Source organism: Cavia porcellus, unplaced genomic scaffold (genome assembly GCF_034190915.1).
Source record: "Cavia porcellus strain 051 isolate PalLab524CR breed Dunkin Hartley unplaced genomic scaffold, mCavPor4.1 scaffold_25, whole genome shotgun sequence".
Lineage (NCBI taxonomy): Eukaryota > Metazoa > Chordata > Mammalia > Rodentia > Caviidae > Cavia > Cavia porcellus.
Window position 1 is genome coordinate 46739246 of NW_026947508.1, and position 27647 is coordinate 46766892.

A 27647-nucleotide genomic window follows, 5' to 3' on the forward strand; every position below is an offset into this window, starting at 1 on the left:
AAATCGTGTATTTGATAACAAATCACTATCTAGACTATATAAGGAACTTTAAATCAACATCAAGAAAACAAGCCACTTCCCAAGTGTGACAGTGCATAGCTATAAATCCCAGGACTCTGGGAGGCTAAGGCAGAAGAATCACAAATTCAAGTCCATCCCAGGCAACTTAGCAATTTAGGAAGACTGTGTCTTAAAATAAAAACTAAAGGGGGATAGAACATAGCTCAGTGCAAAGGCCATGAGGGAAGAGAAGAGAAAAGAGAGACAATTCAAAAATGGGCAAAGAGCTAGATGTGTGGCACATGCCTGTAATCCCAGCACTTGGGAAGCTGAGGCAGGAGGATCTTTGTGAGTTTCAGACCAGCCTGGGCTACAAAGTGAGCTCAAGGACACCCTTAACTGCATAGCGAGACCCTGTCTCAAAAGTTAAAAAAAAAAAAAAAAGTAGACAAAAGACTTCAACAGAGATTTCTTCAAAGATGACATACAAATGGCTAATATGCTACAGCTGAATCATTTTCATTTTTGAATACTTTTAAAGACAGCATTCAGAGTCTTTCACCTTAAGTATGATGCTAGTGTTTTTTGTAGATGTTCTCAATCATGTTGAGGGCATTCCCTTCTATTGTTAATTTATTAAAGGTTTTTTAACTTGTTTTTTTTTTTTTGGGGGGGGGGGGTTTGGTACTGGGGATCAAACTCATGACTTTGCATTTGCCAGTCAGACGCTTATGCCACTGATCTAAATCCCTGGCCCCCTAACCTGGATTTTTTAAGTTCTTTTTGTTTGTCTGTTTGTTTGCATCTATTGATAGTTTTTTGTTAAAAAGGAAAATTACATTGATCATTTTTAAGATTAACCAACAAAAGAAAAAAAAAAGATTAAACCAACATTGCACTGTACTTCTGGAATAAAGCCTTATTTGGTTATAACTTGTTCATTTTTTTTCATTAATGTTTCACATTTTTGCATCTATGGTCATGAGGAATATCTGAGATTTTCTTTTATTATAATGTCTTTTTCTAGTTTTAGTGTGAAAAAATATGGGTCTTAGACTGAGAAGTATTCCTTCTCTTCAATGTTATGAACAACTGATAGAGAAAAAGTACACATAAAAGTTAGCTCAGTGTTCTCCCTTTCTTTTCTTCTTCTTTCTCCCCTCCCCCTTTTCTTTCTTTCATTTCATTCATTTTTTCCTCGCTATTATTTCATTCTGGTAGTTCTACTTGCTTTGGCTTCAAATTCACTAACCTTTTCTTCTGTAACGTGTGATCTGCTGTTAGTCCTGCCCAATGTATTTTTAATCTCAGATTTTACTTTTCATGCCCATTTTTCATTACCATAAAAAATAATTTACCCTTACTATGAATTTCATTTTTAGAACATGAAGAATACAGTAATATTGTCAATGTCCTTCTCTAATTTTGTTTATTTGAAGTTAGTTTAAATATATCAATTTTTCTCTTTATCATGGTTTGTATTTTCCTGCTTCCAAGAATTCTTGATCATTTTTGAATGGATGCCAAATGATATAAATTTGAAGGTTGATGGATACATTTTGTACTTCTGTAATTTTTTGAGGAGAGGGGGTTCTCTTTGAGACAAAGTTTCACTGTGCAGTTTAGGCTGGCCTTCAACTCATTTTGTAGCCCAGGCTGGCCTTGAACTTGCAAAATCCTCTTGCCTCAATCTCCCATGTGCTGAGATTACAGGCCTGTGCCACCACACCCAGGACTATAATTATTTTTAAGATTTATTCTATAGTGATATTAAATACTTAGAAACCATTTATCCTTGTAGATTTTGCCTTTAAAACTTTTCTATATGGAAACAGACCACATGTAGTTTACAACAAAATATTACAAAAAATATTCTCACAAAAATGAAACAAGATCCTTCATAGTACTGTAACCAATGCCCTGTTAATATGAAGTTATCTTAGTTACTTTTCTCTCACTGCTGAGACAAAATATCTGACATTCAAAGTGAAAAGGGGAAAGGTTTACTTAGCTCAGTTTGTAGAGGTTTCATCCACAGGCGACAGGGTGGCAGAGGAGAAACCGTTTTGCTAGCAAAACAAGCAAGGCACAAGGCAAGCTTCTTTCCCTCCCTTCCATTGTACCCAAGCTATCACAGTAATCACCCATCCTTAATCCTAGAACCCTTAATCCTAAACATTGCACCATGAATCAATCACATACTCTAGATTCAGCCACCGCTGAAAAAAGCCCCACCTGTGATTGCATGAGGCTTTTGGGTGGATATCTACACACAAACCATAACAGAGGGTTCTTCTATTCTAGACAGTAAAAAGTCCTGTGTGAATACCAGGCACTATTCTCTCAATATTGTGTCAGACAGCTCCTTTTGGCCTCAGAAAGGCTTTTTCACATGCATGCATCAATCAGCATGGTGCTGCATGGATCTCTAAATTTCTTTTTGTGCAGAATGTCCTGCAATCCCTAAACAACCTGAAGTTTCTGAACTCTTCCCTCTTCAACTCTAGCAACTCACTGGGCTCCCCTTCAAATTTCAAAAGCATGCAAGAGTATTAAGTATGTGACACTGAATTCATATTTGTGTATCTCCCTCTAGAAACATTCAAACTGGATCAATCATTACTCTCATCACATTTCATTCAGACTATCCTTTGTCCTAAAAACTATTTTTAATTTTTTTTTCATTATTTCAAAGGGAAAGTAAATCTAATCACTTGTTATTCCAACTTCAACAAAAGCAGAAGTCCTTCATGGCTACTTTTAAGGTTGCCTTTCATTTTGGTTGGCTGGCTATTTTTCTAACCCTAACCCTATAATGTTTACAGATATCATTTGCTTTTTAAGTTTCTTGCTTGGAAACTTATTGCCTGAGCTTCCTGAAACTAATGATTAGCATCTTTCAACATTTCCACAAAATTCCCAGCTATTTCCTAAACTATTAGCCTGTTGCTGTTCTACTGTCTTCTAAGATCTCTAATTAAAAACAATAGGATGCCAATTCCTTTGATTTCTAAGTACCCACAGTTTCAATGCATTCATTTTAGGGGGAAAAAAGGAACTCATTATGTGTCAGACACTGTCAAAACAATTCAAATTAAAAAGAAATTATACCTGCCTTCTTAGAATATTAGAGACTTCAGAAGAGTAGACAAAAAAAGACAATCAGATGGTAGTCTTTTAGGTTTTCTGATCAAGGTATAAGGGCTACTATGGGAACACAGAGAAGTATCCTAAACCAGACTTGATAAAAAGATCAAGACAGATATCATTCTCAGCAAAAGTATCTGAGCTGAAACTTAACAGATAAGAGGTTACACATCATTAGTATCGTAACTTTAAAAAAAAAATACTCTTATCTACAGCAACAATACACACAAAAAAAACCCTTTAATACAAATAACTCAAATATATAAATTCCCCAAGTTCAAAGTTTATATGAGGCACTACACAGCTCAAACATCTCCAACTTCACAGAACACCATTTTCCCACTAGTTCTTTGCTCCAGTCTGAACTAAGTTCTTTCAGTTCCTCACATGCCATGCACATTTCTCTCTACAAATATTTACGTATGCAGTTTTATGTAAAACATTTATTTCTTTTTCCCTTTATATCACAACTTCCAAATTCAACTCAAATGTCACTTTCTCTAATAAAGTTTTATTCTAGACTTAGCAAAATACCCTTGCACAGCCGGGCATGGTGACACATGCCTGCAATCCCAGCACTCAGGAGATAAGAGGCAAGAGGATCTCTGCAAATTTGAGGACAACATGAGCTACAAAATGAGCTTAAGGCCAGCCTGAACTGCACAGCAAAACCCTGTCTCAAAAAAAAAAAAAAAAACCTTACATATTTCCATAGCTCATTATCCCCTATAATAAGACTCATTACACTTGAAGCCATATTCACTAATCTAAGAAATTCTAAGAAAAGGAAGAACCATGACTCATTCACCATTACCTAGACCTAGCATGTCAAGTATTCAACAAATACTGGCTGGGTGGACAAAGTGTACCTGACAGTATTAAACCAGGGAACAAACATTTCTCTAGATAAGTAAACTAGACTCAAGAAAGTTCCTCTCCTGATCACTTGAGATAAGGTAAGCAGTCACAGTTTTCAAATTATCATGTCAGATACTAAGACTGGAAAACACCTCATTTTTAGGTACAAAGTACTTGATACAGTTTTACCCTAGAAAAAGATATTTTTAAAAAAGAACTTACCAAAATATTTTTCTTATGTCGTTTCTCTTTTATATGTTTATGAGCTCCCTGTATGTTTTCAATGTGAATTAAGCAAAGTTTGCATAGATATCGGCAATTGGTATATTCTGGTGATCGCTAAAGAGACAAGTTTAAAACGCATTATTTTCAGAAAACAAAGGAGTAAATTACTGAGTATAAAACAAAAGAATGAAATTATTTAAATACAAGATAGAAACAAGCACTAAAAGAGTAAGTTTTTAATAAATCAGTTGTGACATACCTAGTTGTTCTTTTTAAAAGTTATCATAGGAAATTATATACCAATTTCAAACAACATCTAATAATAGTAAACATATTTACTACTCTTATAATACTTTCAGAACCTAATGAAGATTTTAAAAAGCAGTCTTTCTAGTTAGTCTTATTCCAACACTGTCCCCAAAACTGATTTCAAACTTCACTTTTTCATTACCATAAAAAATAATTTACCCTTACTATGAATTTCAAATTGGATCACAAATATGGAAGATACTTTCAAAAGCAGAGTTCTAAAAACACTCCAAATCAATCATACTATCATGGGAATAAGTGCATGACATCTTGAAGTAACTACGCTGAAGGGAATGACAATTTTGACACATTGATGTATTAGTCACAGTACTTAACTCATCATTATATACATATGCATTCTCAAATAATGAAACATTAATTACTGATCGCCTCCTAAGTGCCAGCAATTATACTAGTTATTTAATATGCAATTTGTAGTTTTAATTCCCCACGTAATCCGAAAGATTGGTATTATTTTCATTTTACAGAGTTAGAAACAAAAGCTCATAAAGCTTGCAACTTTCACAAGGATAAAGAGCATTAAGTACACAATACTGAATTCATACATATCTTAAACCAAAGCCAATATTCTACCACCAGTTTGAACAATACTGGGGGACAAAAATATAGTTTAATGATAGAATACTTGCCCAATATGCATGAGGCACTGGGTTTAAAGCCAAGTATCAGAAAAAAACAACAATGTATAATAAAAAAATATTAAAATATAATAAATAAATGCTGACTTTTTTGAAACAGGGTCCCACTAAGCTGCTAAACTGCAAAGAGCTTAAAAACCAAATTTTGTAACATGGTTTCCAATACCTTACACAGAAATTTAAGCAATGTTTAATTCACAGTGATCTTTAATATTCAATAGCTGCAGGTCCTGACAAAAATAATCTTTCATCTAAAAATACACAATTTTCAGGGGCTGGGGATTTAGCTCAGCGGCATAAGCGCCTGCCTTGCAAGCAGGCAGTCGTGAGTTCGATCCCCGGTACCAATAAAAAGGAAAAAAACAAAAAAACCCCCCACAATTTTCTTTAAGCTAGAAACTTGCCCCACAATTTAAAAAAAGAATTCTAAAAACAGATATTAACCATACAATAACCCCATCAGGTTTTCCATTTTACTGGCAAAGAACTAAACCTCAAGAACTAATTAACTGGGGCTGGGGATTTAGCTCAGCGGCATAAGCACCTTCCTTGCAAGTGTGCGGTCATGAGTTCGATCCCTGGTACCGATAAAAAAAAAAATAAAAAAGACAAAAAAAAATTAAAAAAAAAAACTAATTAACTTGCTCCAGGCAACAAGAAAATAAATTTACTTTGATCTAGTCATTCCAACTCTTTATTATAAAATTTCTTTCAAGCAAATTCTAAGACAATAGGTTAAGCCACTGGAGAGGACTCTCTCTCTCCAGTCTGCAACCCAACAAATGTCTTTATTTAGTAAGTATTTTGTGCTCACACTGTATATCAAACATTTTTCTAGGAACTGCAAAAAGCAGTAAATAAAACAAATGGAAAACCCTATATGCAGGAATTTATCATTTAGTGTGGCAAGATAGATAATAAACAAACAAACAAATAGGAACATGAGATGGGAGAAGAGTTACTGCTTTTTAAAAGTAAGGTTATCACTGAAGTTCCTGTTGATAAAGTCATTTAAAAGGAAGCATAGGCTTCAGCTATATGGATATTTGGTATACACGCTGCTGACGTAAGCAAATGTATGGATATTTGGGAACAGAACTTCCAACAAGGAAAAAGAGTGAATGATAAAGCAGGCCCTAAGGCAGGAATGTGCCTAAAATACATGAAAAAATACACGAACTCTATTATGACTAGAAGAAAATATAATGGGGGCCAGATTACGAAGGCACTTGTGAGAATTCGGTTTTTATTCTAAGGGTGAAGAAACCCACTGAAGATTTTCTAGCAAAAAAGTAATTTTCTAGCAGAAAGGTCTTTTGCCCTCGTTCTTACAAATAAACTCAAGAAAAGCTGATTACAGTTATCAGCATATTGTAATAGTCCAGAAGACAGACAGTAAAAGAGTGGTGGAGCAGTAAAAAGGGTTGGATTCAGGACTTGGAAACTTACACAAAAATATCTAAAACTAACAAGCATAGTGGCACATGCCTATATCCCAGCAATTGGGACACTGAGGCAAGAGGATCCTTATGAGTTTGAGGCTAACCTGGGATACAAGGCAAGTTATATAGAGAGAGACCTATCTCAAAAATTAAAAATTAATAAATAAAAGCTGTATTGATGGAGTATAACTAAAGGAGTCATGAAATCAATCATACACATTTTTTAATTATAAAATGTTAATAGACAAGGACATGTCTAGATTGTTTCGTTAAGAAAAGCTTGGTAAAGGCTGGATATGGGAATGCACACCTGTAATCCCTGCACTTGGGAGGCTGAAGCGAGAGGATTCCCCACAAATTTGAGGCCAGCCTCTCAAAAAAAAACTTGATAGAATATTAAATGAGGAGTCAGAAAACCTAAGACAATAATCAACTGAGTTTTGATAAATCTCTTCCACTGAAACTTGCTTTTATCTCCTTATCTATAACATAATGAAAGTTATCCTCCCTAATAAAATAATTCAATTCTACACACAGCTAATGCTTATTTAGTGTTAACTATATACTGACCGGGCCTGGTGGCCAAAACATCATTTACGTTATTTAATCCTCATAATAGTTCCATGAAATTATGAGGTTACTTTTTATCAACTTTATTTTATTGATGAAAAAAACTGAGGTTTAAAGCATTATATAACATATCTAATGTTATCCAGCTCGTAAGTAGCAGAGCTACACCCAAGAGACTCAAAAATCCACACAGGTGACCATTATGCTCAATACCTCTAATTATAGACCAAGTATTTACCAAGCAAAATATCAAACAAAACAAAAACATTTTCATCATCATGAACTTACTAGTTTCACTAGAAAGTTCCAGTAGAAGTAGTACTAGTAAGTTCTAGTAGAAATACTAGTAGAAGCATATGAAAAATGTTTCAACATTTATTACAGTTATAATTTATTCACAATTAAACAAACTAACCTTTCCCCGATGGTTGTGTTTTGAAACACTATTTTTTTTTCCTGTTTGAAATTAAAAAAAAAAGACTAACCTTTAAACATCTATAGACAAGCTAAAATAAAGTTTTCTGGGCATGGAGATCATAAATATTTTCAAGGCAACACAAGTTTCACTGAAGGGAAATTTACCCTTTTGATCTAATGGTTTGGACCTATATCTTCTTTGGCACATGGCAAAAATCTACATCTTTAACACTGTAATAAGGACCTGGTAAGTTAAAAGATCATAAGAATAACACTCAATGATGGTATAATGTTGCCAAAGATAAAACACTAAATACAATGAATTAAAAGCAAAGTGTGGAGGGCATGAGAAACAAATGAGTATAAGAAAAAAGGGATAAGTGACACATGACACTGACACAATGACTTTATGTTGCTGCTGAAGGTCTAAACCGGACAATGAATAAAGTATTTCTACTACTCCCAAGCTTTCCTTCTACCCTAGACAATCCCTACAATCATTAAATACTCATTTCACCCCAATCTCTCTCTTCCTTCACCCAAAAACTGACTTTTCTTGCTTCATTTCTATGTATCGCTCCCTGCTTACTTTTCTGAAGATATTTCTACATTTTCTTTACATATGCCACATAATACTGTATGTATACCTAAAACGCCCTTTCCCTATCCATCAGATTTAATTCCTAACTAGCTTTTCCTTGAAACTCTCCTCGAATACCACTTCCTTAAGCAGAATTCACAAACTGAAATTTCTGAAACCCCAATTCAAGTTATCATTCTTTTATGATCCTATTTTCAAATCTTACTACTATTGTTGTTGTTTGCTTACATCTCTCTAGTGAATTTTGAGAAAACCACTATTTTGTTTTTTGAAAATATCAGGGGGCTGGGGATTTAGCTCAGCGGCATAAGCACCTGCCTTGTAAGCAGGTGGTCGTGAGTTCGATCCCTGGTACCGGTAAAAATGAAAAAGACAAAAAAAAAAAATATATATATATATATAAACTAATGAGCAATATGGCATTGTAATAACTGTACAAATAAGGAGGCTAGGTTATTTTACCATATTCAAAAACAAAACAAGGAGGTAGGTCATAATCTGCTAATCCCTACAATGAATAAACAAAGTCAGACTCACAATGTAATTGCTAAACAAAGGGAGAGATGAAAAAGGGGGGAAATAAAGACAAAGAAAAGAAATAAGGAAAGATTAATACACCTGTCTTATCAATGAAAGAAAAACAAGAGCTATGCTTAGGGGAAAAGTTACAAAATACACGTTTCCCTCCAAATATCTAAAACAACACAGCATACTTTTTCAAGTCGAAAGATGTGATCTCTTTCTAAACGTTCTTCTGCTTGTTTTAAGCCTAGCCTCTGCTCAGGTGTCAATGTAGATTCATCTATCACAGTAGCATTTTCTAAATAATCCATCTCTGAAGCATTTTCTTTATTAGATTCATCATTCTTCACTTTCCCTAGAAAAGGAAACAGTTATCATCAAAAATAGTAAATTTTTAAGAAATTAAAGAAAAGGAGACATTCAACTTATATACATGCAGAAAAACATTCATTTCTTAAATTTACCTTGGTGGTACAAGTTGTTACACATACATAAAATAAGATACATACACATGGTACCAAATTTCTCAAGAGTAGCCTAGGAATGTGGGCTCAGTGGGAGGTTACCTGCTACCACCCACAAGGCACTGAGTTCAATTATTAAGATCAACACACACATACACACACAAACATAAAAGCTACTTCACAGGTCAAATGTCTTCCTTTTTCTTTCAAAAGACAAATATCACTGAGATATAGAATCTCTGAAGTCAATTTATCAAAAACATATTTTGAGTCCCAAAGATTAGTCACTAAACTCACTCATAATATAAATTTTAAAATATATAAATATAAATTATATATAGTTGACCACAAACCCACACAAAGCCCCTTTCTCTTTACTTTCACTGAATTTACAAATATCTCTATCATATTAACATTCTTCCTTTGCATCTCTGCCTCCTAACTGGACTACTCTGAATGCAGACTATTTTCATCTTGGACCAGAGTATTAGTAATATATACCTGGCATATAGTAGTTCCTACCACTGTATATTTTTTTAGGGCAAATTGAATCATGTTGTTCTGTTAAAGTATTTAAAAGGTTTTCAAATAGTTTAGAATTAAGTCTAAACTCCCTAGCATATTATACTCAACCCTTTTACCCTCATGAAGGCAGGAACAGACTAAATACAAGAATTCGAGGGACTGAGGGTTTAGCTCAGCAGCATTAAGCACCTGCCTCAAAAGGGCTAGGTCGTGAGTTCAATCCTCAGTACCAAAAATCTAAGTTATCATACATACTATAAAAGAAAAAAGGAAAAAACTGAGACCGGCTTTAGACATGGGAGTCAGGAGAGGCTTCTCTGAGAAGAATTTATTGAAACTTAAGAGAAATACAGCTAACTTGCTTGTGTAACACAGATATCACATCTTATCCTAGTCTCACACTTTACACTTCTTTCATACCAAATTCCTGAATTTAACACTGCTGCCTGAAATGTCAATGCCTTTAATATGTTATTCCCTCTTCCATCAATAGCTTTCCAATTCAACTAGTAATATTTGCCCGCCCTACAAAATTCAGCTTATGTACAGCCTGTATTCCAAGCCAGATTGGTATTTTCTACATTTTCACACCTTCCATTATCTCACATTTACAAAGTAGTGAAAGTTATTCTTTTTGGGTTTTTTTGCTACTGGGAATTGAACTCAGGACCTTGTACTTGCTAGGCAAGCATTTATGCCACTGAGTTATATCCCTGGCACTGAAAATTACACTTTATTTTTCTGTCTCCTAGATGTTGGATTATTTGATGCTAATGAACAGGTCTTAATTTTGTATTCAGGTTTTTATACAATGCCCAGGCCAAAGCCTATATATGTGTATGTGTATTTTTTTTTTGTACCAGGGATTGAACTCACAACCTGCTGCTTATCAGGCAGGCGCTTATGCCCCTGAGCTAAATCTGCAGCCCTAAAGCTTGTATTTTAGTAAAAATATATAAAGATTTTGAAATTATTCTAAAAGCACTTTAGACTGGATATAGCTCAGTGGTAGAGCACTTGCCTATTATGTACCAGGCCCTGTGTTTTCATCCCCAGTAGAAGGCATATGTTTGTAAATAATAAATCTCTCCACTCCTCAAAAGCCACATGCCATCTTGTGGAACCCTGACAATCTATTCTATCTTTGAATATTCTAATTTTTTGATAAAATAAGAAAGGATATACTTCTAGAAGCAATACATTTCCTATCAAAGGGCACAGGAATTTTTAGAATAAAAAGGCAAACTCTTAGGATTATAAAAAGGACTCAAAATCCCTAAGTGTGGCTAGATTAGATAATTTTCTTAAATTATAATAAGAGGAATGCTGATGAACCATGAACAATTTGCAACTCTATCTTAATATTTGAAGAAAACAATTTTTTTTTAGTACCAGGAATCAAACTCATGATCTCATACTTGCCAGCAGGAGCTTATGCCACTGAGCTAAATCCCCAGCAGGGGAAAACAATTTCTTAGTAACCATTTTATCATGGAAATGAAAGACAAAAGATGAAATCCTAGTCATAGTTTATGTTTCATGAAAACGAACTGTAACAAAATGGTATGATATAACCTTATTTTTTGTATATATAATTTGTTTTGCATGACAACTATAAAAATCAGCAAATCCTGTAAAATTATAATTTCTGCCAATACTGTTCAGGAATTAGAACTTCTTTAAAAGTCAGAAATAAGTGAAATTATTTAATTTTCTGAAACTATCATATAAAATAATACCATGGGCCAGGGATATAGCTCAGCAGCACAGTGCCTGCCTGGCAAGCGCAAGCTCATAAGCTTGATTCCCAACATAAAAAAAAAACTTACCAGGCAGAATGCCCCAAATTGTGTTCCACAGAATACTATGAGATATTAATACCCTTACAAAACAAGAAGAGTTAAAAATTTGTCTGCACAAATGCTTATAAGCGTATGTTTATAAAGGCAGAAAGATTAGGGGCTGCCTGCCAGTGAGTAAAAGGAGAGGATGAAGAATAGTGAATGCTAATGGGTATAGAGTTTCACTAGGGGAAGTGGTGATGAAAATATTCAGAAATTAGTAGCAATGAGAGCTGCATGACTTTGTGAATATACCAAAAACAACTTTTATAAACTTTTAAACGATGAATTTTGTAAGCATATGAGTATCTCAAACTTATACAAAACAGTAAAAATTAAAAATATGACAGTGGGGGCTGGGTGGGGATTTATCTCAGCAGCATAAGCACCTGCCTTGCAAGCAGGCAGTCATGAGTTCGATCCCTAGTACCGGTAAAAACGAAAAAGACACAAAAAAAAAAAAAAAAAAAAATGACAGTGATAAGGACTATGAGAAAAAAAGGAATGAAGAGAGTCAGAGTGGAGGTAAGGGTTGTTAATGAATAAAAGCCTCATTAGGAAGCAAAAAAGGCTAAGAGAGCTAACCAAATGGATATCTAGGGAATGAATGCTCTAAGAAGAAGAAATATAATGCAAAGGACCTTAAATGGACATTTGGTTTCACATTTGAAGAAAATCACGCATCTAGAGCACACAGAAAGCACTCTACTACTTATTAAAAGAAAACCAGTTTTTATTCTGATTCTATAGAGAGCCACAAGACTTTCTGAGTAACAATAACGTGATCTCTTTTTTTTACAAGATCCTTCTGGCTATGTTGAAAACATAGTGAAGGGTGGCATGAATGAAAACAAAATGAGTTAGGAAGTGTTCAAAAGCATAGTTTTGACCAGCACCATCAGCATCAGTTGGAAGCCATTAGAAATCCAGCTTCTCAGCCCCTAGACTGGAACTTCTCAGTCAAAACTCTCTGCAAATAGACCTCAAAAATCTCCATTCAAATATGACCCCTACCTTATTTACCTATGTTAAATATCTGCTCTAATGTCACCTTCTCAGTGACAATTTAAATCTGAAATACCATGATAAGCAACAGCAGCATCACTCCTTATGACTGTTCATGACTTGATTTTCTCATAGAACTTACAACCCTCTAACTTACTACATATTTTTTTAATTTAGTGGATGTATTGTCTACTTACTCCTACTAGATGGAGGAAGAGGCAGGGGTTGGGACAAGCCTCACCATGTAGTTCAGGCTGGCCTCTAACTCACTACGTAAGGCAAGCTGGCCTTAAATTCCAAAGCGATCCTCCTGTCTCAGTCTCCTAAATGCTGGGATTGCAATCACATGCCACCACACCCAACTATTCCCACTAGGCTGCTAATTCCAGAAAGGTGGCATTATGTATTTCTTTCATTGCTGTAATTCTAGAGACTTTATTAGTATCTGGTACATAGAAGACATGCACATACAAAGTATTGAATGAACAGTAAAAGAAAAATGATGAAAAAAAAAAGAACAGAAAAATGGTGGAAGTTCTAAATGAGAGGTAAAGTTGGGCCTAATACAGAACACTGTGATTAATCAAATTTCTACTATTTAATCCTACAATGATTTAGTTGTATTTTATTCTATTTTATCAAGAAGCAATCTAATAAATCATAAATATTAATTTGAATTTTTATGTAAGAGGAGCTAAACTATTACTGTATCACTATGATTTCAAGGCAAATACACATATTAAAGAGAATTCTTTTAAACATGAGATGTACTTATACATGATAAAAGAAACTATACTCTACATCATTCTTATTAATTTATTAAACCAAGTTTCCCAAAAGGACCTCTTCTTGGTCTACTAGCTCCCTTAAGCTAGCTTCTATTGTTCTACATGTAAATAGCTAAAATGCATTTAATGGCCAGGGATTTAGCTCAGCACAAGTGCCTGCCTAACAAGCACAAGGTTGTGAATTTAATCCCAGTACCAAAAAGAAAAAAATGCATTTAACTGGAATAAATTCCTATGATGACAGTTTGGATCTTGACTATCTCTACAGGTCTTTGAAGTAAATGCTTGGTTCTTAGTGTGGTACTACTGGGAAGCAGTGGAATCTTTAAAATGGGACATAATGAGAGTATGGGAATCACTGGGGCCAAGCCTTCAATGGGGATACTAGGGCCCCACCCCTTTCTTTTTTTCTTTCACTTTCCATTAGGAAAGTAAAACCCTCCATTAGGAGAGGTATACATACATTCCCCACCATGGTGTAATATCTTAGGGGTATCAGGATGGAACCTGCAAAACAAATCTTTTCTCTTTAGAGGTTTACTATCTCAGGTTTTTTGTTACAGTAATAGAAAGCTAACACACTACTGTATCAGCTACTATATAAAACACTCCTCTGGATTAAACTATTCATAACACAAATAGCACAATCTCCACTTTTTTAAATGATGAAAATGAGACGTGTTTTAAGCAATAAGCAGCTTAGCTAAGATTACAAAGTTACACAGTGGAGAAGACAAGACTTCAAAAACCATGTATTTCACTATAGCACATACTCTCAACCATCTCACTGTATCTTCTCATTTTGTTGCCTTCCTCCCCCCAGTACTTTAATCAAACACAGGTTCTTACACATGCTAGGCAAGCACTCCACTTCCAGTCCTTTCATCTTTATAAAAGATAATCTTTAAATCAAGTTTTCACTAATTCACAATCAAATCGGTATTTTTGTTGCTGTAGTTTTGGAGATTGGGGTCTCATTATATTGCCCAGGCTCATCTTGAACTTATGGTCTCAACTGATACTCCAACCTCAACCTACCAAGCATTGAACTCATGGTTTGAAGTAATCCTCTACGCTCAGCCTCCAGTACCTGGGACTACAGGCCCACACCACCAAATCTACCTTAATTAATGATTTTAAGCACCACCATTTCCCAAACCTCATTCAAGCATCATCATGTTTAAGTTTTGCCATATTTAAATATTATCAATATTATCACTTAATACTTTCTCTAAAATGAATTAATCATTAAACCTGGCCTTGCCAGGCACGGTGGCAAATGCCTGTAATCCTAGCACTCAGGAGGCTGAGGCAGGAGGGTCACTGTGAGTTCAAGACCAGTCTGGGCTACAAAGTGAGCTCAAGACCAGCCTGAACTACATAGCAAGACCCTGTCTCAAAAAAGACAGAAAAAGGGGGGAAAAAATCCCAGCCTTGCCCTAAGCCTCATCCATACACACTTATGAAACTGATATTCTATTATAATTTTTTAGAAAAGATCTGTCAGTATATTATCGTGTATGTATCATTATAAATAAAAAAAAAAGGAGGGCTGGGGATTTAGCTCAGCGGCATATGTACCTGCCTTACAAGCAGGCAGTAGTGAGTTCGATTCCCAATACTGATAAAAAGTTAAAAAAAAAAAAAAAAAAAAAAGACAAAATAAATTTAAAAAAAAAAACATTTCAGAACTCTTCTCCAGAGACAGTGGTGAAGGGGCTGGGGGTTTAGCTCAGTGGCATAAGCACCTGCCTTGCAAGCAGGCGGTCGTGAGTTCGATCCCCGGTACCGGTAAAAACGAAAAAGACAAAAAAAAAAAAAAAAACAGAAACAGTGGTGATGCCCTCATAGCAACCAGCTGATTCCAAATTTTGTTTGATTGCCTTAGCAGGCCTAAAGCTGGTAGTCTAAGCAACTATTTAAAGGACAACAATATGCAATAGAGTAACTATTGTAGATTTCCTACTGTCTTATTACTATTTTGTTTTGTTCGGCTTTTCTTTAAAGTTAAATATAAAAAAAAAACTCACATTCTCAAAAGTATGACAAAGATGATTAAGAAATCCATTCTTTTTATTCTACAACAATGTCCGGCTTTATTCTTCCAGCTATGCAAACAATATAGAAAAGACTACCCCCAAAATTAATTAATTTAAACAAAATCATAAACTGAATTCTTCAGAAAAGATAAATGATATTCCTCAATTAATTAAAGGGCATGATACTAGAAAAAATGAACTTTATAAATAGTTCTCAAGTAAATTATGACCATGTCCTAATCAATTTCTGTTTCCATCAAGAATTTGCTGCAGGTAAGGGATTTAGCTTAGCAGCGTAAGCACCTGCCTGGCAAGTGCAAGATTGTGAGTTTGATCTCCAGTACTGAAAAAAAAAAAAAAAAAAAAAAGAATTCGCTGCACTATAACCAAAAGTATTTTTTAAAAACAGAAAAATCTGATCATTCTATGTTGGTTAAAACTCTTCAATGGCAAAAAAATAAAAATAAAAACAATTTCTTCAATGGCTTCTTCACAGTGTTTTAAAATAAAATTCCGTAACAGCTTGTAACTCTTCATCACTCAAAGATGCATTGGTCAGCTGTAGCTTTTGCCATTCTCCCTATCCCTCACCTTTATTCTAGTCAGTAATACGGAATTTCATTCATATTCACAGTTTCCCTCTTATATCATGTATTTTCCAAAATTTAATTCATAATTAAATCATGTGCTTTCTCAATTCTTGAAGTTTCTGCCACTGAAAATTACTTATCTGTATATACCTCATCACATTGGAATCTTCCGTGAGGCCTAGAATATCTTTTCAGTTCTCCATTGTAAACACATGAGTGGCATATAATAGGAACACAATACAAATCATGTTTGGTAAATGAGTAAACAATATATTACTAAGATTAAAGGGTATGTGGGGATCATTTAAAGGGTATTTCAGGGATAAAGCATTTGTCTAGCATGCATGAGGCCTTAAATTTGATTCCTAGCACCACAAATAGTTAATAAACAAAGTATGCACATTTGGACATGTCCAACCAATTAAAAGTCATTACAGTTATAGGTACATAGCTTTTTTACCTACCATAATAAAGGAGTTTTGTTTTGTTGTAGCTTTAAGGGCCATATTAGTAACATCCTTGCTGTAATTAAAATAGCTAAACCAGGAATAATCTTAAAAACATTAACACTCACACACACCTCTCCCAAAAAATGTAACACATAGATACTCTAGCTTATACTTACTAGAATCATCCAATACGTCTTCAATTCCTGAAGCACTATCATCAGAATCACCATTGTTATCTGTTCGGGTTTGTTGCTTCTGAGACTGTGATAATCTCTCCAGAGCAGACTTTTCTCTCTGTACTGTTTCAATATTCACTTTGTTCGCAGAGGAGCTTGGAATTTTTTTTCCAGTTTGTTGTAATTCCGTTTGTCTCTTGTTTTCTTTCAACAGTAAACTGGACACCTTTTCTGGGTCTGCTGAACTCACACTGGCCACCTTTTCTGATTTTATATGAGAACTAGATACTTTTTCTGATTTCCTCTGTGCACTAAGTGCCTTTGTTGCTGCTGCTGCTGCTGATGATGATGATGATGATGATGATAATGCAGGTGAAAAGGGTGCTTTTTCTGCTTTCACTGGTAAATTAGGTGGCTTTGGTGTTTTTTCTGCTTTTGCCTGTAAACTGGGTACTTTTTCTAATTTTGCCTGTGACGTAGCAGGTATCTTTTCAGCTTTTACAGGTGAATTTGGTAATTTTTTTGTTTTGCAATGACTTTGATCTCGAAGAACTAACCCCAAATCTTTAGGACCTGGAACACTGGCAACATTTACTTTCCATGATTTAACTTCTGTTTTTTCTACACAAATATCATTTTGTTTGGTTTTTTTACTACTATTTCTATTTGGAGAGCTGCTCCCAATTTCTTTTACAGATTTATCATTTCTAGCTTTCAAGGTTTGATTAGTTGTAACTTTAACTGGCTTGCTTTCTTCACAAATAACATTCTTTGGTTCATGATTTTCACTTTTAGAGGTCGTAGGCCTTTCCATTATTTGAAAACTTGCTTTTTTCCAATTGTAATACTATAAAATGGCAGAGTTCCAGTAGTTTGAAATGCTCCAAATCCAGTTTAGGCAAGCAAACTATGGAGATAAAAAACAAAATCTGTTATTTAAAATGTAAAACTTTTGTACACTACAAGAAATCACCACCAGAGTGAAGAGATAACCCACAAAATGGGAAAAAATTGTTACCCACTATTTCTTGAGAAATGACAAATATCTAGGATATATAAAGAAATAAAAACCAGACACCCCAGGTTTAAAGATCCAATCTAAAAATGGGCACCTGAGTTGAATGCTTCTCAGATGAAGTATAAACAAATAAAACATATGAAAAAAATGCTTAACATCACTGATCATTTAAGAAATCAAATTAAAGTAAGACTGAGATTCCACCTTACTCCAGAAAGAACGCTAGTGAGGCTGTGGGGAAAAAGGAACCTGTCTCCACTGTTGGCGGGAGTACACAACTTGTACAATCACTGCGGAAACCAGTATGAATCAATATGGAGATTCCTCAAAAACATAAAACCTAAAGGATTTTTGGGGGGATTGGTGCTGGGGATCAAATCCAGAGCCTTATACATGCAAAGGAAGAACTCTCCCACCGAGCCACATCCCCAGCCTTTGAAGTTTCATTTCACCCCAACTATATTCCCTTTCTTAGTATCTTCTCAAACAGTTAAAAGCGATATGGACACATCCATGTTTAAAGCACCACAATTTGTAATAGCTAAGTCTTAGAAGTAGTACAGATACCCATTAACAGACAAATGATTAAAGAAAATGTGGGGCTCTTTTTTTTCTTTTTCCGCTTTTTCGTTTTTACCAATACCAGGGATCAAACTCACGACTGCCTGCTTTCGAGGCAGGCGCTTATGCCCCTGAGCTAAATCCCCCAGCCCCAGGGCTCTTTTTTTAAAGAGAATAAAACCAAAGTTCAACAGAGTAAAGTCAATCAAAACAAAACAATGAAAAGGATACAGAACTTCAAAAGAGAATGTGGTTTTTTACATACAACAGAGTACTACACTGCCATAAAAAATAAGATGTTTTTAGCTAAATGGATGCAACTTGAAAACATAATTTTAAGTGAAATAAAATCAAACATATGTGCTTAAAATATCACATTGTTTCTCTGTGAGAAACCCAAAGGGTAAATAAGGTCCCACCCAATTGGATGATGGATATTTGGAAGTAGGAAGAAAATGTTCAATGGGAAGGGGGAAGAGAAAGATAAGAAAAAAAGGGACAGCAGGGGAAAACAATTAAAGTAAAAAATGGAAACAAAACTTTTGTAAACTGGGAGGGAAAGGAGTATTGAAACAAAGGGAGAGAAATGAGGAAACAAAAAAGACTCAGGATATATTACATACAAATTCTCTATGATGAATGTGATCATTATGTATATCAAGAGTATACCAACAGGGCCAGATACACAGTTCAGTGGCACAGCACCTGCCTGGCAAGCACAAGGTACTAAGTTCGATTCACAAAAAAAACTTTTAAGTATATCAAAATAAAATTAATTTATAAAACAAAATAATATGCAAACCTTTTTAATCATGAGATATTAAAAACTTTCATTTAATAACCAGGAGCAATTATGTTGAGAAAGAAACATTTACAGCACAAACTAAAATTGAAAATACTACACTTGTTAAATTATTTCTGTATTAGAAAACCTTTTATAAAAATCAGATTTTTTTTCCTGTTCACCTTCTCCTTTATGCCTTCAGATTGACAGTCTATAAACAACCATTAGTACACAAAAATTACAGTCCTGACAAGGAAGTCAAACACTATGCACTTAAAATATAGCACTCTGATTTCATTGGTTAACTTACAAAATTACATATTTGGGTGATGAAGACCACTACAAAGCAGCTCTGGGTAGGATTAAAATTGCTTGGTACATTTAATTTGTGAGTCTGTCCAAGGCCCAGATCCCATCTGGAGACTGGCAGTGAGCTCAGTAAGTGAAACTCTATGGGTCACTGGCCCTGGCTGAGGCCTGTAGTGGCCAGTGATGCCAGGACACCTCAAAGGACAGGATAAGGTCACAGCTGAGGATGCCTCTCATGCCAGTTAACTAAATAAAGACTGGCTGCATGCATTTCACTTCTGAAGTGAATGAAAGTCAACCCAGAGACTTTCTACTAAGATAGTTCTCCTAAACAAACATAAAACAGTTCTTCTAAATTAACATAGTCTGTTACTTGAAAAAGTGCTTGAACCACTCCCAAGGTCCTGCTCAGTTTCCCACTTTTTCCTCTCTAACTCCTGCCCTTGTTTGAAAAGCAAATGATTATGGGTGACCCAGAGAAATTCTTTGTCTCAGCCCCCAGAGAATCTCAAATTCTGCTAGAGGATCCTTCTGGATCCTAATTCATACCACTCGTCTCATTTATTTAAGCCTTCACCCATCCACTCATTTGGGATGTTGCAGGCCTTATAAGTCAACGATATTTGGGCAAACACTTGAAGCCATATAAATATTGAATTGGCCGGCTTTTTTATTTTTTTTCTGAGACAGGGTCTCTCTATGCAGTTCGGGGTGGCCTTGAGCTGCTCACTTTATAGCCCAGACTGGTCTCCAACTCGGCCTCCAGGGTGCTGGGATTATAGGTGTGAGCCACCATGTCCTGTTTCGTCAGTTTTTTACTACTGCAAAAAAATACCTTGTGTAAGCAGCTTAAAGGGATAAAGTTTTATCTCAGCACATGGTTTCAGTTCACAGCTGATTGGTTCCACTGCTTTTTTTTTTTTGTCTTTTTCCTTTTCATTGGTACCAGGGTTCGAACTCACGACTGCCTGCTTGCAAGGCAGGCGCTTATGCTGCTGAGCTAAATCCCCAGCCCGGGTTCCACTGCTTTTAAGGGCTGTGGCAAGGTAGGAACATGATGATAGAAGCCCTGGGCAAGGAAAACTATTCACCTCATGGCAACCAGAAACCAGGGAGAGCAAAAACAACGGAAGAAAAGGCCAAGGAGTAGATAAAGTCCCCAAGGTCTGGCCCCTGTGATCCATTCCCTCCAAGCAAAACCCACCTCCTAATAGCACATTAAACTATAAGCTCATTAATGGATTCATCCTTTGATAATGTTAGTGACCTCACAATTCAACCACCTCTGCAGCAAATCAACCAATCAAGCTGACACGATTAACTATCATAAACATGCATTGATAGGGCTGCAGAGATAACTCAGTGGCACAGTGTCTGCCTAGCAAGCACAAGGTCTTGGTTACATTCCCAGTACCAAAAAAAAAAACAAAAAACCCATAAAATAAAAAACACTCACACTGGATTTTTACCATTAATTTTTTTTACCAATATTTTCTTTCTTTCTTTTTTTTTTTTTTTTTTGGTCTTTTTGAGACAGGGTCTCACTATGCAGTTCAGGCTGGCCTTGAGCTCACTTTGTAGCCAGGCTAGTCTAGAACTTGCTAAATGATCCTCCTGCCTCAGCCTCCCGAGTGCTGGGATTACCGGCATGAGCCACCACACCCAGCAACCAATATTTTCTTATAAAAGTGAAGGCAATTTACAGCTGTAAAAGATACTTTGCTCCCGGCTTTTGAAAAACTCAATTTAATTAATACATTAATTATTGATAATTAATGATAATGATTTATTTTTAAATTTTAATTTAAAAATAACATTTTGTTATCATTCTTGATAAGTTACCTTACATAATTATCAAAAGAACTGTGAAAATAAATGACTATTTCTAAGTCTTTATACAAATTAATGCAGTTTCCTTTAAATATAAAATGCTTGCTAAGCACAGTGATACATGCATGCAATTCCAGTACCACTCTGGATGGCTGATGGAAGAAGACTGCAAGTTTGAGTTTAGCCTGAGCAACTTAGTGAGAACCTGTCTCAAAATTAAAAAATAAGAAAGGCTGGGGATTTAACTCAGTGCAAAGGCCCTAGATTTAATTCTCAGTGGCATAAAGAGATGAGAAAGACACATAAATAAAACTTTTTAAAGTAAAAAATATAAAGAGGCTCAGGCCAGGTATGGTGACACATACCTATAATTCCAGCATTTGAGAGGCTGAGGCAGGAGGACTGCCATGAATTCAAGGCCAGACTGGGTGACACAGTGAGTTCAAGACGGGCCTGAACTGCATAGTGAGACCCTATTCCAAAAAAGGGGTGAGGGGTTCTATTCCTAAAAGATACGTTTTGCCTTACCTGGTAAATAAAATTTATTTAAATTTTCTGTAGTATTCTAATGAATCTCTAATAATTGTATAAGTATCTAACGAGTCATAACGACTTGATATAACACTAATCCACAATTTTATGAACTTTATAAAAACATTGTTTCCCCAGGTTTGTTAAGGCAAGAAGGCCAAAAGTTCAAGGCCAGCCTGGGCAATTTACCAAGACCTTGTTTTAAAATAAAGACAAAAAAGAGCTGGAAATGAAACTCAGTGGGAGAGCACTTGCACTGCAGGCACAAGGTTTTGAGTTCAACTCCTAGTATAACAAAAACTCTGTAACTGAGTCCATACATATAAATAAAAGCTACAACAATAAAAAAAAAAAATCCGTGTGTGCTAGTGAGTAGTTTTAAGATTCAGAAAATTCTAGCATTCACTTTAATAATTTGTTTCAAATAATGAAAAGTGCATTTAAACTGTGAACAGGAACATGTTGTGAAAAAATGCATACTTTATTTCCTAATTTTCCTTTTCCTTCAACTGTCTACTGCTTCAAGAAACAGCGTAATTTTACAAAATTACTATTTTTAATTTTTTAAAGCTATTTTGAGGTCAAGGGTTTAGCTTAGCATCACAAGTGCCTGCGTGGCAAGCACTAGGTCACAAGTTCAATTCCCAGCACCAAAACTAAAATGAAATAATATAAAGCTATTTCGAGTATAAAGTTAGCCACCATGATGGTGCATAACCTATAATCCCAGCACTAGGGCAGCCAGGGCAGGACTGCCATGAGTTCAATACCAACCTGGACTACCGAGTGAGTTTAAGGAAGGCCTAGCTACATTGTGAGACCCTGTACCCCACCAAAAAAAAAAAAAAAATTTCCCCCAAAAAGCTGCAATTCCTAGAAATGAAGTTCCTGTTTGTCTTGGTTTTGTTTGTTTGTGACAGAACGCACTATGTAGTTCAGGCTGGCCTAATGGCCTTGAACTTGTGGCAATTCTCCTGCCTCAACCTCCCAAAAACTGGGATTACAACAAGTGTGCTTCACCACACCCAGCTGAAATGAAGTTTTGAGGACAGAAAACAAGGCTCAGTGTGCTTTCCCAGTACACACCATTAGCAACACTGGTTCAACCAAAAATATGTCAGAACTACTTTATAATTCTTGGTTACATTTTTAGAATGTGGTAAATGGATTTTTTTTTTTTAATCTTTTTGAGACAGTCTCGCTTTTGCAGTTCAGGGTGGCCCTGATCTTACTTTGGAGCCCAGAACGGTCTCCAATTTGCAACAATCCTCCTGCCGCAGCCTCCCAAATGCTGGGATTACAGGCAAGCACCACCATGCTCAGTAAATGGATTTTAAATGATAGTCTAATTTTAGATCAATTATAGGTATCTTTATTAATTATCAAGAAAATGCCAAGAGTCTCCTCTACTCATGTACAGGATATTGAACCCAGGCCTCCCATACTGAGTTATATTCAACCTTTTTTTTTTTTTAAGACAGGGTCTTTCTAAATTGCTGGACTCAAAACTTTTGATCCTTCTGCTTCAGCTTCCCCCAGTTCTAAGATTACCCTACCCAACTTTAAAGACTTTCTTTCGTAGTTTAATCTAGGTAAACAATTGCATTTACAATATATATCATTTCATTTTAAAAGAAAGCATTAAGCGCAGGGAATTTAGCTCAGGAGCTCAAGTGCTTGCCTGGTAAACTCAAGGTTGTGAATTCAATCCCCAGTACCAAAAACAGATTCATAAATAGATAAGATACATCACTTAGACAACACAGGAGTCCACTTCTAATTCTAATCACGTTTGATACTGCCTGTATACATACAATGCTATTTACCAGACACTCTCAAAATCATAATTAAAAGATTATGTACTCCAGTTGGACGTGGTACACACCTGTAACCCAAACTGAGGCAGTAGAAGGGAGGCTGAGGCAGTATTGAAGGGAGTTCAAAGCAAGCCTGGGCTACATAGTGAGTTCAAAGTCAGCTGTAACTACAGAACTACATGGCAAAAGCCTGTCTTAAAAAAAACACTGTATTCCAGATTTTCGTCACTTTCCTCTTTTCCCACTGAGCCTCTTGGCAAAAAATAGATTTCAAGAAAGATTTGATGCCTTTCTATAACTTACTACTGTTTAATTAAGCCAACTAGCCTATATATTCTCGGGCTTGAATGTTAAAAGAATTGTTTGAATATATTAGCTTAAAAATTTTACCTAAAATGAATGTTGCATAATTATTGGAAAGCTAATCACAGTTAGTTAATGTTGCTCAGTGTACTACCTCAAGCTACACCATCTTAATTCACTTATCTCTGAGGACAAGAAGCCTAAATTATAGATGTTCCTTTCCAGGTGGCCTAGCCAAAACCTGCTGGATCTAAAATGACTCCAGAATCACCATGTGTAACTTTTAACTTCATCAGAATCTAATTTTCATAAGCGGCACACCTACCGACCATTAAGTAACAAAAGGAGCCCAGAATAGCAGTGAAAAGGAATGAAAAGTCCCATGGAAATAGCTCCCTATTCCAGGAAAATACACAAACATCTTTTTTGTTTGTTTTTTTAACTCTCTATGACTTTCCTGTCCTTAACATGCTAAGATGATTTCCCATCTAGACTGCAACTTGTTTTCTTTGGCCACTGAATAAACCTATGCTACTGTCATCCAAGTTCAGTTTTACATGCTGGTTTCACTGCATCAACAATGACAAGATCTCTTTTAGAGTCTCTCTCTTTTGAAGGAAAGAAGAAAAATTTGAGTAACACTACCTCTCTACTAAACTTTCCATGGGATAGAGACAGGGAAGCTATTTTAATGCATAATTACAGGAAGCCATATGAGAAGCTTCTACTCTTTTTTAAAAAATATATAAAGAACCAATTTCAGCTAAGGTCTCCAATCATTGAGGCTCTGAAACCTGTGACTCTGAACAAAAAAAAAAAAAAAAAACACTGAATCTCTGAGTTGTTTAAAAACTATAAAATAAGTGGCTGAACCAGCTATCTTTACATTCACTCCAGCTTAAAAAAGAAATTATGATTCTACACAAATCTTCAAACAGTGTAGCATCAAGTTATTTATTTGTATTCGTTCTGTTTTCCTGATGTGGGAACTCAGTGCAATAAATTTTCCTCTCAGAAGGGCTTTCATTGCATCCCACAGATTCCGGTAAGTTGTATCTGCATTTTCATTTTCTTTTAGGTATTGTTTAATTTTTTCTTTAATTTCTTCTGTGACCCACTGATTACTCAAGAGTGTTATTCAAAAAAAAAAAAAAAAAGAGTGTGTTATTCAGTTTCCATGTGTTTGCGGGATTTTTGCAGTATCTTTTGTCATTAATTTCTAATTTCAGAGCGCTATGATCCGATAATATGCAAGGGATGATTTCAACTCTTTTGCATTTGCTTAAATATGTTCTGTGAGCTAATATATGGTCTATTTTAGAAAATGATCCATGTACTGCTGAGAAGAATGTGTATTCTGATGTTGTTGGGTGGAACATTCTGTATATGTCTATCAAACCCATTTGTTCACAGGTGTGATTCAGTTCTGTTATTTCTTTGCTCATTTTCTGTCTGGTTGATCTGTCCCTTGGTGTCAGTGGTGTATTAAGGTCTCCTGTTACAATTGTGTTACTGATAATTTGAGTTTTCATTTCTGTTAATAATTGTTTTATATAACTGGGTGCTCTGGAGTTTGGTGCGTATATATTTAAGATAGTTATCTCTTCCTCTTGGAGTTTTCCCCTTACGAGTATGTAGTGACCTTCTTTGTCCTTTATGGTCATTGTTGGTTTAAAGTTCACGTTGTCTGCAAACAGAATGGCTACTCCTGCCTTTTTTTGGATTCCTGCTGCATGAAGAATTGTTTTCCATCCTTTGACTTTCAGTCTGTGAGTATCCTTCTGGGTTAGATGGGTTTCCTGTAAACAGCATATGGTTGGATTTTGTTTCTTGATCCATTCTGCTAGTCTGTTTCTTTTGATTGGTGCATTGAGACCATTTACATTAATGGTTATTACTGTTAAATGCTGGTTAATTGTAGGAATGTTATCTCTCTGCTGTTGCATCTTTATCTTTCTGTTCTGTTTAATTATTTGCTTTGCTTAGTGGTTTTTTCCTTTGTGTATCTAAACTGTCTTTCAATATTTTTTGCAGGGTTGGTTTGGTGTTCATGAAGTTCTTCAGCTGTTCTTTGTCATGGAAGTATCGTATTGCACCATCTATTTTGAATGATAGTTTTGCAGGATATATCAGTCTTGGTTGGAAATCATTTTGCTTTAGGATCTGGAATACTTCACTCCATGCTCTTCTTGACTTTATCGTTTGTGCTGAGAAGTCTGCTGTGATTCTGATAGGTTTTACGCTAATGTACTGGGTCTAATAATTTTACAAATTATAGAAAAGTGCCAGAAACTTCCTAAACTCCATAAATAAAAGAATTTTTTCAGGCACTCAATAAATTTGTTAAATGGGCTAATAAAAATTAGCTTGAATTATTAACTGTTCACACTTCAAAACTAATACAAAAAAATGCAGAAGATATTTAACTACATCATGTTTTATGCTATCTACAATAAATAAAAAATGTGTTTAATATGTTCCTTAACGTACCCCTCCACTTTCCAACCAAGGGTGAATTAAGTATTGTTTTCTTACCTTTCTTATATCACTTACCATTTAAAATTATGTGTTTACTTTCTATTCAGACTACAAAGAAGTTTTTTTCAAATCTGCTTTTTAAAAACCAACACACTGACAGCATTCAAAAAGTCTACTCTCCTAACCAACTTCAAATTCCTTTCCTCAGAACCAATTTAACTTTTTTAGCTGTTGCTTCCAGGATTTGTCTCTATATTTCAAAATAACATGTTTAAGGATAGTACTTCTTACTTCATTCTGGTGCAGGATACTATCTACTGACTTTCTTCTATCGAAGATGAATTTGGCTATCTCAAACAGTCCTCATGGAAAAAAGACAAAACTGTATACAAGCTTTCCCACCAGTTAAGGCTGGGATATGGTTGAAGTGTGTCTCCTAAAGTGCTGGAAGTCTGGTTCCCAGTGTGGCAACATGGAGAGGTGGTGGAATGTTTTAGAAGTAGGCCCTAGCAGGAGATAATTAGGTCACTGAGAAAACCACACTCAGAAAGAATGTAGCTCTTGTGAAGAAAACCAAGTTAGTTCCCATGACAGAAAGTTGTCATATAAAAAGCAAGCCTACCCCTTCCCCTTAAGTATTTCTGGTTCCCTGTCTTACAAGTGATCTATTATCACATGTGCTCTTAACATGAAGTCATCTGTCACATTATCATATAGCCAGAAGGCCCTCAGCTAAGCCAAGCAGATGGTGGTGCCACACTCTTCAATCTCTAGAACTACAAACTCAATAAACCTTTTTTTCTTTATAAAGGACTAACCACCACCACCCCTGCCACATTTTTTTGTACTGGGAATTGAACTAAGGACCTCATGCTTGCCAAGCAGGCACACTGTGCCACTGAGCTAAATCCTCAGACCTCCTTAGGATGATCTTAATAATTAATATTAACAGCTGAGTCAAACATTATACTATTTGCATAGAATTTGCTAGCTTAAACTTGTAATTCATTTTCTTTTTCCAGGAACATGACTGGACTACATTTCCCAATGTTTTCTGTAGTTCTTTCCAACTGGATAAAATTTTCAACGATCCAGCATCAATCCTTTAACCAACAATTTCATTCTAATTCAGATCAATGAGTTTCAAATTTTTGCGCCTAAGAACTAATTCCTAAATGTACAGTATCATTCTGCATTTCTAACAAACTCAAGTGAAACCCACACTGATAGCCTTTGGCCATATTTTTACCTGGACTACAAGATAAGCAGAACTCCACTAATGACCACAGGGAACAAGGTACTCTTCGAGGTCACTTGTTAGGAAGCATTATATGACAAAAGAATAAAATTCTGTTGAGCCAGTACATTATTGGATCTAACTTTCTGACT

At 35.4% G+C, this 27647-nt stretch overlaps 1 protein-coding gene across 8 annotated transcripts in view; it reads right to left on the reverse strand.

Annotated features, from left to right (window-relative positions):
- Nucleotides 1-27647, reverse strand: part of Tut4 (terminal uridylyl transferase 4) — a 136874-nt gene that overhangs the window by 77788 nt on the left and 31439 nt on the right. For all 8 annotated transcript variants that reach the window (XM_063235172.1, XM_063235176.1, XM_063235170.1 and 5 more), the window contains exons 2-4: nt 16628-17534; nt 8942-9105; nt 4228-4344 (exon numbers count right to left, since the gene is read on the reverse strand). In XM_063235172.1, coding sequence (XP_063091242.1) covers nt 4228-4344; nt 8942-9105; nt 16628-17441 — 1095 coding nt within the window. In that variant the 5' untranslated portion in view covers nt 17442-17534. The remainder of the gene's footprint in view (nt 1-4227; nt 4345-8941; nt 9106-16627; nt 17535-27647) is intronic.